Source organism: Triticum aestivum, chromosome 4B (assembly GCF_018294505.1).
Source record: "Triticum aestivum cultivar Chinese Spring chromosome 4B, IWGSC CS RefSeq v2.1, whole genome shotgun sequence".
Classification (NCBI taxonomy): Eukaryota; Viridiplantae; Streptophyta; class Magnoliopsida; order Poales; family Poaceae; genus Triticum; species Triticum aestivum.
This window is the reverse complement of record NC_057804.1, coordinates 179,584,894-179,596,317: the sequence shown is the minus strand read 5'-3', so window position 1 is coordinate 179,596,317 and position 11,424 is coordinate 179,584,894. Positions and strand designations below refer to the sequence as shown.

The 11,424-nt window shown below is 44.8% G+C and overlaps 2 protein-coding genes across 3 annotated transcripts; one reads left to right on the top strand and one right to left on the bottom strand.

Annotated features, from left to right (window-relative positions):
- The first annotated feature begins 264 nt into the window (after window positions 1–264).
- Window positions 265–1,690, top strand: LOC123091695 (uncharacterized). The gene is made up of 2 exons (XM_044513295.1): window positions 265–1,054; window positions 1,201–1,690. The coding sequence occupies exons 1-2, from the start codon at window positions 514–516 to the stop codon at window positions 1,377–1,379; spliced, it is 720 nt and encodes a 239-aa protein (XP_044369230.1). The 5' UTR covers window positions 265–513; the 3' UTR covers window positions 1,380–1,690.
- A 593-nt stretch (window positions 1,691–2,283) lies between these two features.
- On the bottom strand, window positions 2,284–8,633 carry LOC123091693 (transcription factor TGAL4). Of its 2 annotated transcripts, none has more exons than XM_044513293.1 (13): window positions 8,238–8,633; window positions 7,900–8,114; window positions 7,328–7,533; window positions 6,699–6,817; window positions 6,389–6,565; window positions 5,130–5,186; window positions 4,974–5,033; window positions 4,800–4,877; window positions 4,581–4,623; window positions 4,190–4,461; window positions 3,749–3,991; window positions 3,155–3,297; window positions 2,284–2,626 (listed from the first exon to the last, which is right to left on the bottom strand). In XM_044513293.1, the coding sequence occupies exons 2-13, from the start codon at window positions 8,028–8,030 to the stop codon at window positions 2,545–2,547; spliced, it is 1,611 nt and encodes a 536-aa protein (XP_044369228.1). In that variant the 5' UTR covers window positions 8,031–8,114; window positions 8,238–8,633; the 3' UTR covers window positions 2,284–2,544. The 2 variants fall into 2 exon arrangements, with proteins under 2 accessions (XP_044369228.1, XP_044369229.1); XM_044513294.1 differs by having other exon boundaries at window positions 7,328–7,530.
- Between the last annotated feature and the right edge of the window lie 2,791 nt (window positions 8,634–11,424).

The window sequence follows — 11,424 nt, the reverse complement described above, 5'->3', positions numbered from 1 at the left end:
CTCGACATCGTACTCAAACGTGTCATGTAGTGGCATGGGTGATTTTTTTAACTTTTCTTTAGGGAGTCTTCGTGGTTTGGGGTGACGAGTCTAGGTAACATTTTTTCGAAAAAAAACAGGTGGAGATGGGTCTGCTTTTAAAATTTCCACTTTCCCCAAAAAATCTCCGAAAAAGGTAACTTTAGCAATTTTTATACTCCATTTCAAATGAATGACCCGATTTTTCATTTTTGTGACATGGCAGCAATGTTTCGGTCTCGACCCACCCGACTATGTCGGGGAGTCTCTCCTGTCCTCTTCCCCCGCTCTTCCCGCCTTCTCTTCCTCCCCCGCTCCACCGCATCTCCTCCCCACCACTCTTCCCTCCTCCCGTCTCCTCGCCCGCACGCCCTCAGCCACCGCCGGTAACTTCTCCACATCCAGATCGCTTCTTGATCCACTCCGTTTTCGATTCAATCGACATTACCCCCAAACAGATTAACACCAGATTCCACCTCGGTAACGAAGACAGCAATGGGGATCTCCAAGGTGACGGGCATCGCCGCGACGGCGCTCCTCGTCTCGTCCCTCGCCCTGCGGCAGGCCGGCGTGAGGGCCGCCGCCACGGCCCCCATCCTCGCTACCAGCTGCGTCGCCTACGTCGTCACCGTCGCGTCCCACACCGCCGTCAACCTGCCCTGGATCCTGGGCAAGACCCCGTCGGGCCGGTTCCCCCTCTGGTCGGCCGTGCTCTTCGGCCCCTTCCTGATGCTGGCACGCACGTACGCCAAGGTGAAGAGGTTCCTCAGGAAGGAGAACGTGTACGACGAGATCGCCCAGGGGCTCTACCTCGGGGGCTGGCCGTTCATGCCAAAGCACCTGCCTCCCGGGGATCCGTCCGTCGTAGATTGCACGTGTGAGCTGCCGAGGAGCTCGTTTGTGAAGGTGGATGAGTATGTCTGTCTTGCTACTTGGGATACCAGGGCCCCGTTACCGTCCCAGATCGAATTCGCGGCGCGGTGGGCCTGCGAGAAGAGAGCCCAGCGGAAGCCCGTCTATGTCCACTGCGCATTTGGTTAGCAATGATCACCCTCTCTTGTTTGCATTCTACTTTCGGCGAACCATTGCGTAGTTTGGTAATTTTGTTGTATTTATTTGTAAGTGACACCACATGAAGATAAAATGGCTATCTGTTCTGTGCATGATTTACAACAACATCAGGTCATGGAAGAAGTGCCTGTGTCATGTGCGCAATTCTAGTGGCGACGGGCGTTGCCGAAAACTGGAAAGATGCTGAAAACGTCATCCGAGGAAGGAGGAAGATCAAAATGAACGCTCTTCACCGCAAAACTTTGGAAGATTGGTCCAAAAGTCGAGTTGTCCAGAAAAAAGATAATTAACTGTGAGCTGGTTTCTTTCTTACATGATATACTTCTTCTGTGAGGTTAGAACCAAAACAGAGTAAAGCCATATTGTATAGGAATACCTGCCATTCTCTATTTGAAATATTCCTCCACATGTCAATCATGTGTGACACAAGGAAATCCTCCATTTCCCCCCTGAAGATGCAGGAAAGTCCTTCCTTTCTTGTACGTGTTTGTTCAATGTATGTGTGGTAGTTGCTCCTCTAAGCAACTCTTTTCACAGCAAATTCAGTGTTGTGGAGTGTACACTTTGGTTTATAACGGAAGAAACTTGAACTTATCCTCAAGCTGGTTTCTATTATCTGTGTTGCAAAATTGTAGCAAGGTTTAACTTCAAATGACAATTCTTTTCCTGTGCGTACTATCTACTCCCTCCGTTCCCAAATATTTGTCTTTCTAGGCATTTCAAATGGACACAACATACGGATGTATGTAGACATATTTTAAAGTGTAGATTCACTCATTTTGCTTCGTATGTAGTCACTTGATGAAATCTTTAGAAAGACAAATATTTGGGAACGGAGGGAATAGGTACTAGCCTGCTTGAACCGTACAGATGTAAAAATCAAATGTAGTTTGCAGTTATAACTCAACAGCAGTGTGTGCAATATAAGACTCTGAATGAGGTACTAAATTTGATATCTGGAACAGGTTTGTGTACTCATGCTCAGAGATTACCCCTTTGTTCCCTCGTAATGATAAAAAAAATTGTGACTGAATATCAGTGCTTCAATATATTTTATCTAACCTTTTCCCCGTTTTCTGGCAGTGATATTTTTTTGAAATTCTGTCAGATAGCTCACCTATTCAATTCTAGATATTTTGGTAGTGGTGCATGGTAGAAGGTGTTCTTACAAAATGCAGCCAGAAGTAATGAAAATAACACAAATTGAAGTACTATTTCAATAATGAACTCTGGGTGTCCTTCATTTGTTCTCACTCCAGGATACATTAAACCATTTGACTCAAGAAAATCTGATGACAGTTCTACGCATTCTGACAAGTTCTCCCATTTCTGGAGCTTCCTTTGTTTCCCAGCTCTCTGTTTCTCACATATCTGCTACATTACATCCAAAAAATTTCTTCCCAGTTGTTTTGCTTATGCTCCTACTTTGAAGGTTAGTTCCAAGATACATTTGAATCAGTAGGCTGAATATTGGCTTTCAGATGGATGTGCTGCAATGCTTAGCTCTCCACAATTGCCGTCATCTGTCATCAGTATCCTGCAGGCAATATATGCACCAGCAATAAATAGATCAGAGATAGATCCAGAAAAATGGTACTACAACTGCTGAACCTATGCTTCTTTTAGGCCGAAACAGAAAATGGTTAGTTGGCAGGGATAGCCAAACATATCCTAGGGAAAAGAAACAGAGGCAGGGTAGCTGAAAGCATCCCAGGAAAAAGTGAAAGAAACCATCCCTAGTTTTTTTTCTGCACACCATAGATGCACCTTGTTTTTGCCATTTGTTTTAGTGCAGGCTATGGTGTAGAAAACAAGCCTGCTGACTTTTGAGTTTTGATTGCTGGTAGGAGGGTGGTCGATTCCATGCTGATTAGTAGGGCAAATATGGGTATTATAAACTAAGATGATTCTCGCCTCTATTAAGCCCTTGCTCAATCATATGCACTTAGATTTAAAAAAATAAATTGTAGATAGGCTATAACTTCAACAGCTACAGGTAGCAGACTTCATGTTTAGCAAAAGAAAACTAACCACAGGACAGAGGTAAGAATTGCATGGTACTTACTCTCGAGGGCGAGAAGCCCAGAGGGAGCTTAGGGCACGGAGGCGGTTATGGTACTCGCCAATAGCCAAGAAACATCGAGCTGCCTGCCTAACTGTCAGAATCCTGTGCATCTGGTGAAGAGTCTGCTGCCTCAAGTTATCAGCCTGGAAATGGCATGTCACATATGTTGTTTTAGTACATGCCTCAGTGATCTTATTCCTGGCAGCTAAAACTCACAGCAGATGCTAGCAGTAAACTTTTTGAATACACCAGATGAACAAATGAAGTTTAAAAGAATGATAACTTGCGAATTGTGGATAGATTGACCTTTTAAATTGGCAAATCAATTATCTTTTGCACTATTAGTGGAAGTACTTGTGAGGTTTAAAATGTTTACTTATTCTTGGCACAGTTAGTAGCAGAACTGATGCTAGAATGATTTAGGTGTGGCCAGAGCAATAAATTTCCCCTGAATGCAGATTGTTGCTACATTTGCCTACAAGTTTTACCAGGCACTTCACTGCTCATCTACAAATTTGAATAAGATGAGCGAATAGTCTAGCATACACTGACATAATGGTCAAGTTTGAAGAGTAGTGACACATCTTCGGTTACCTGTATGACAAAGCCTTCAAGGTTGGCCAGCTTGCCGAGAGCAACGGCCATGTCGCCCATGAAGCTCCCCATGTTGGTATCGTCGCTAAGAGACCCGCTGCCTGCCACCGTGATTGCTAATGACTGATGGAGCTGCTCCAGGCCCTGGGTGAGAGCTTCTTCTGCCTGCTGCAATGACTGCTCAAGGCTGCAGATGCCAACCATTTGCTGTTCAGTCAAGGGATCAAGCTGAGGTGCCAGTGTCTGCAGCAACAGTGGGAAGTATGTACTTTCATTAGGATATCATTAGTACACTTGGAGAGTTTGTTTGGCAATTCGGTTCCTGAACTATCAAATGAACCTTTTTTGCTAGAAACTATGAAACGAAAATGACAGTTGATTTCGTTTCTATTTTTTTTAGGAATAACATTGCTAATGTTCAGTGTAGTTAGAGGCACATGCCTTGAGCAGATCAGAGGGCCGGAAGCCGCCCATCCAAAGGAAGCAGCGCTCGGCTGGGGTCGCCCACATCCCAGTGATGAGATGAAAGACGTCCGCCCTGGCAGCGGCACTCTTGAGGCGAAAGAGCTCATCGTAGTGGGTCAAGGTGTCGTCGATGATGGCCCTGAGGTCACCATCCGGCAAGTGCGCGTGCAGGCCTCCCCGGAGCTCAATCATGCGCCTGCTGTCGTCGTCCAGCCACCTGTTGTACTCAACATCGAACATAGCAGCACCTGGAAAATAGATATCACAATTCGTATTCAGTCCAATGCCAAATCTTAACCAGATTCCCACCACACATTCTAATCAGTGAATGCGCAGGAGAGTTGATACTGGGGTTGACTTTACACACCAGGGCTGGAGTTTCCACCTGGAGCTCCTCCAACCAAGAGTCCCTACACAAAGCTCACAGGTTCATATCACACTTTACAATATGAAAACCTAGCTCGATACTTTGGCATAGAAGGAACTTGAATGATATTTTTCTAACTCGAGTGAATTTTGTGATCATATATGCACAGGATATATGCACAGGTGCACATGGGAATTAGCTGTAGAAATGAGAAAGCACCTGAGAACGAGCCCGCTGGAGATCCTGTTCCAGTTGAGCAAGCTTCAGCTTGCCACTCTCAAGCTGCTGAATGTAAGCCTACACATGATGGATAATTCAGATGCAAAAGTCAATAACTTGGCAAATTCATTGCTGGGAACACCAATTCAGTTCAGATTACAAAGCATGGTCCACCTTCTTCCGAAGCCTGCTTTTTCTGGCAGCCTCTCGATTCTGCGCTAGCCTCCTCGTCGTCTGCTAATCACCAAGGGAGAAGAACTCATTATAAATCTCAAGATTCTCAAAACAAAATGCGTTGCATTGCTCCAGGGACATAGATTTCGATGGTACCTTTGGATCAAGAGCCTTGCCAGTCCTGTCACTGTGAGTGGAACTTGTTGCCATCTTCTGCACATGACAAGCGACCATAAGAAGTCCAGCACAAGCTAAAATCAGTTATTTGATTTTTTTTCTCTCAAATATATGGGTCACGACATTGCATATTAGAAGAAGAATGTCAATAAGAAGCAATCAGTTGACACATCATGCTCACTTAAGACACTACTAGTATGATAGAGCTGGGAGATGGAAGAACAATGTGTCCATGGTGCAATCAAGCAAATACTTAGTATATATAGTATGGTCTCTACTGCATGCACGTTACATCAAGCACATATAAAGAAACAGCAATGTACATTTGGTGGAAACCACCCACTCCAACAACAGACAAAAAAAACTAGTATATATTAGGTCCTGCTTTTCTTTTCTGATGGTGTGTTGCTGTCGCGTCGCCCCCTAATTTGCAGGGCTCTCTTTCAGCCGAGTGTGAATTGTTATATTTTGTTTTGAGAAAGAAGCGTGGATTAATTAATTAGTGCATAAGATTTTGTCTTGCTTATTTGTCTATCCAACAATATTGATATACATATACCCTGGCACTGGCAGTTCACCAATTGACCAGAAAGCAGCGTGCACCTAAAGCAGACACTGACCCAAGGTGGCATTATTCAAGCACCCAACTAATTGAGGCCACAGTTTCTTGCTAGAGACAATATTGTAAGAATGACCCCTTGTCTCCTATTGCATCACCAATGGCAGTGGCAATGGCAATGGCATGGCAGCTACGCTCTAATCTAACATATCCTCTACATTAATCACCTATCTATCCATCTGTGTGTGCCTAGAATGGAAGGAAGATGTTGCTATTCCAACAAGCTCTCTAGATTTGTTTCTATAGGTCCATACAAGAAAAAAAGAAAAGAAAAAAGGTTCACCTAACGTGTTGGGATTGGAGATCTTGGGGGCAGCAACACATCTTAAATGCACACCCTGCCTCAACCGTGTGGATTCTTTCTTTCTTTCTTTCTTGTGCTGCCTATGGCAGAAGCATTTTGCTACATGAGCATCTTGGAAGTTGTGGCCTAGCTAGCTACTGACATGGCACCAGGCTAGCCATCTACTCTAGCTCTAGTAGGAGAGATGGATGATGATGGCCAGGGGAGAATGTGGAGAAGCAAAGAACAAAGACACGCAGGAAGCCAAGCAACAGTGCATATGCCAATGCATTAAATGAATTTGATAGAGTATGATCATTCACAGTGGTAGAGTACCTGCTGCTGGTGCTGCTGCTGTGAAATCTGATGGAACTGGCCAGACACGGTGACTAATCCTACCATCCCTTGCTGCTGCTGCTGCTGGTGCTGGTGATGATCCGATGAGTCCATGTTGATGTTGTTCTTGCTGCTGCTCTCTGAGTCTGTGCTGTCTGCTGTCACATTTGAACCCTCCTGCTTGCCCAAAAAACAAACACAGTGAAGAACAGTTTTAGGTGCAAAATGCTTGTAGTAATTCGATCTTTTTGCTGCAGTACGTACTACGTGTCCTTGAATGATGATACGGAGTAGTAGTATATTTATTTACCTTGGGTGTGTGGTGGTGATGGAGAGCGAGCGGCCAGGAGGGGAAGATGTCCAGTGTGGGAGGCGGCCTAGCTGCTGCCGCTGCCGCTGTAGCAGTATCAGCCACAGTACTGGGGAAGGCTGCAAGAAGATATGATAGGGGTGGAGGAGATCAAGACATGCATCGCAGCAGGCAACAGGCAACAGCAGAGAGAGAGAGAGGTGAAGTGCAAAGGCTGCGGCGCTAGTACTGCCTGTGATCACAAAGGGGTAGGGGTAGCAGCGGTCGCGTGGGCCCACTGTGGCAGTGAAACTGAAAGTGGCCTTGGGGGTTATTCCCTTTGAGCTGTGCTTTTGCTTGCTTGCAGAGAGCCAGCCAGCCAGCCAAGCCAGACTTGCTGCAGTCTACATGCATACATACACTCACTACTCTATCTAGCTAGTACCATGGTCCATGGGGTAGAGAGAAGGGGGTCACAGGCAACACACACACACACAACTGCCACTCCTGCCGCACTGCATGGTTACTTTTGACTAGGATGCCCTAACCTCTTGGTAAAGTGGCTCGCAGCCTTGTGCTCTTTGGACTCGCTTGGCTAGAGAGAGAAACACGCAGAGAGAGAGAGAGAGAGAGGTGTTGTGTGTACGTACGCATGGCGTGGTTGTGTCCATGGTGGTGGTGGTGGTGGTGATGAGGATGATCCGTGGAGGTGGCCGTTGCAGTTTGTTGCTGGGAATGGGAATGCGAAATCATCCTGCCGCTGCTGCTGAGCGTGGCGACCTGGTGCATGAGGGCCTCCTCCAGCTCCCCGAAGTAGGCGCCGCCGCCGCCTCCTCCTCCTCCGTCTTGCTCGCTGCTGCATGCACGTACAGACCGTCACCATTACATTGCCATCACCAACCAAATACTACGTGATATATCTACAGAAAGATTCCTATGTATGTATGCATGTATGCATGTATGAGTGTATACAGACGCACACAGGATCGACGGCATGAAGCATGAAGAACAGCAAGCCGACAAAAAAAACTCCATACAAGGCAATACGCATGCAGAGGCCAGAGATGATGAATCAGGATTCGTGTCTGCCAAATCTTGAACAGCCAAGCGCGTGTTGTTCATCATGGTTATTGTTTTCCATATAGGGGAAAGAAGCAGAAGAGAGATGACCGACAAGACAAAACAAAACCACGACAAGAAAGAGGGAAAAGGTTGCTCTTACAAGAAGGCTGCGGGAGGCATGGAGTTGGTTGGCATGGCCATGGCGGCATGGAAGCCGCCATAGCCAAGAACATGATGAGGAGGAGGGCCCCTGTGCCTCGGATGGCCCGAACTGCTGCTGGCCTCCTCCATCCTCGACCTCCAAGCCGAAAGTCTTGCTGCCTCGATCTCCCACTCCCAGTAGGGAGACTCTTTGTGCTCCTGGCTGCCTTGCTTCTGCATGCCGCACAAGAAAACCTCACATGAGCAACACACACAGGCAACCCCCTATGCCTATATATCTACCTCAGCAAACAGAAGGCATGCGAGCGAGGAAGAGGATGGAGACAAACAACATACCAGGGCACTGGGTTTTACAGCACAAAAGAGACCGGCTTGAGCAGAGCAGAGCAGGCGGCTTGACCGTTTCTTTCTTTCTTTCTTTCTTTCTCCTGTCCTGTGTTCTTCTTGCTCTTCACGCACCCTGCAACTTCTTGTCTTGATGCATCTGACAGACAGACGCTCTCTTTCGCCTGCCTTGTGGGGCGGGTGTGTATTGCTTGCTAATCCCACAGTTGAGATGACCGGGGATCTTGTCCCTTCTTGCCTGCTTTAATTTGTTTTGGTCTCTCTCTTGAACTGTGAAGATAGAAAGAGAGAAAGGGAGAGAAGAAAGAGAGAGAGAGGAGGAGGAGGAAGAAGGTGGTATAGTAGAGTAGGGGGTCTTGTCTTCACTTGAAGGGCTTTTGTCAAGAAGCCACCCTCGCTCTCCTTCTCCCTGACTGCACTCTTATCGCATTGGAACTGACTGCCATCTCCCATTGGCTGGCCCCGCAGCAGTTTCTTTATTTTATGCGTCCATGTCCAGCCCTTCTCCTCTCTTTTCCATCCGTTCCATCCATGCTCCAAAGGGTTCAAAGAATGTTCATAAAGTTTACGTTTTTACACCGCCCGGTGAGAACGTAACCATTATTCTTTATGAGCTGTCGAAGATAAAATGTTCTTTGATCAGACATTTTTCTACTCAGCAGGCCAAGACCATCTTAATCCCCCGTTTAGAACTTGACACCGTCTGCATACGATTATACAACTTAACCAATCGGATAATCACGAGACATTTCAGCTGTGCACAAAGTCATAAACGTCTTGTCAACCTTATGTGAAGACCTACCTCTATACGTAGTATATTAACAGCTCCTTTGCAATTATTTCATTTGCTTGAGGAAGTGAGAAACCTTGGGGTTTCCTGGATTTAATTAGCTTGGCGCTGTCCCCTGTTAACGAGTCAACATCCATGCCTTGTCAAACCATACCTAAACCAATAATATCCATTTCCACGCAGCAATGGATAGCAAACTTATTTAATTCCTCAGACCATCGCTAAGTATCCAATCAATCAGTGAGGAGTAGCAAATATGTATGTATGTTAGTTCACCTGACATTGATGGGGTGGATATTGAGATTCTTCCCACTCCTATATACACATACACATGATTTACATGTCCATGAACTGAAATTCACAATATTTCATGCCTTGATGTGTTCATCTACGAGCTGCAAAAAAAAAAGGCATTCTAGACACTTGGTCTTGTTGTGGGTTGAACGGGTTCAAAAGTACCGGGTAGGTACCACCACTGCCCTACAGCTACCCTGCACACACCTGAAGTAGTGGAAAGTGTGTGCTTTACTTGCACAATCTACAGTGGTGAAAATTAATCAACAGAAAGTGAGCTCCACTATTGTGTGATTCCACATCGGATGTTTGCAAAGAAGCTATACATTTTATCCGCAAGTGTAAATCCTACCGTGCATGACCCCTTTTCAGTTACCACCATTTCATTTCACCAAGCAAGCACGGAGCATTTTTCCTTTTGATTGGTGAAGAAGAGCTAGCTGGAATTAGTAGAACAAATGTCCCTTTCAGTTTCACGCTTGGGAGATGCATCAAAGTATTCCATTGCTTAATCTATGCTGTGCCTGTCAAGGTATTTATTCTTGTCTGCGCTCTTCACCCACTATTTTCCTTGCCAATGATTGGCACAGAAAAATGTGCACGACACATTACAAAATCATAGAGGATTTATATGATTGGATTGGGTGATATATATATGCATGAACCTGGCTACTAGAATATCGGGTTTCGTTTATCTTGTGGCATTTGTAAGCCTTTAAATGGCAAGTTTGGGTGTGGTTAAATATATGTATGTATATAGCTGCTAGAACAGTGGTTGAAACCTCATGCATGATTGTTTCAAGCTGTTGGTTTAGCCAGGTTCATGCATATATATCACCAATTTCATGGGCATTCTAGTAGCTGTTGGTTTAGCTAACTGAGTTAGAATTCCTATGATTAGCTAATCTTCCCGCCAAAGGAAAAGTATATTGTTGATAACCACATTAATTTCCCACGTGTCAAGGCAAAATACCGTCATGTTAATTTAAACTGCATATGCATGTGCATGTGAACCTTGCATGATTAGTAATTAACATCCAACTTTTACTGGCGATGCCAAATTAACCCAGTCCTTTGACAGACACATGTTTTTATAACATTTAGAATTCATTATTATATCTACAGCCGATGACAAAGGAATCTCCATGCCACATTTTGAAACAAAAACAAGACATTTTTTGCTATGGGAACAACTTATGAGTTGCATTAATGTTCTATTTGATATACATGCATGAAACATATTTTGTTTTGGTATCAACACATTTTTTGAGAAGTCTATTACAGTACTAAAAGTCAATAATGTTTTTAGACGATCGTGTAAATTACTCAAATCTTACTTCTAGAACTTATAAATTAATTAAATAAAAAAAGTTGACTGACCTTTGGCTGTGTGAATCTTAGTTATGCAGAGGCTGGGTGTAATACTTAAACCTTTTATGTAATAAAGCGTCCTTTATCGGGAAAAGAAGTAGACTGACCTAATGTCCTCGCCAATTTAAGTGCCTCTATGGCATTGGTTTCTTGGCTCCCACTTAAGGCGGGAGTGATGTCCTCAAGTGTAAGAGCAACTCTAGCAGATTCTTTAAAGGCACCATTCTTTTATTGAAACCGCCAATATAAGGGCTAGGAGGCAAAAAACATCACTCTAGCAGATACTCTAAACATGTATTTATCCTTATTTCTTTAAAGGGACCTCTAAATGATGGACTATAGACTTTATATTTAGAGTAAGGGAGGGAAATTTTCCAGCCGCCTAGAGTCATGGCTGCCACACGGTTAGGTTCTTAGGAGATATATTTTGACTTGTTGTAATCGCTCTGTTACTCTCCTGATCTTCTTATGATCCTCACAGATGTAACCATCAGACTTGTATGCGATACGGGGTCAGCCCCGAAGATAGATAAAACCCCACACGACCCCCTCAGAGTGGTTGCGATGCTTCACAATATTTCATATGGTATACAAAGATCTTCTCTTCCATCAGATCTAACCTTCCTCAACCACCTCCCTCCCATGGCATCCTCCTTTGGCTCATCCTTTTTTCCTTCAGCCTGAACTCTCAGGTCTCCGGAAAACTCACATGCACTAATTACA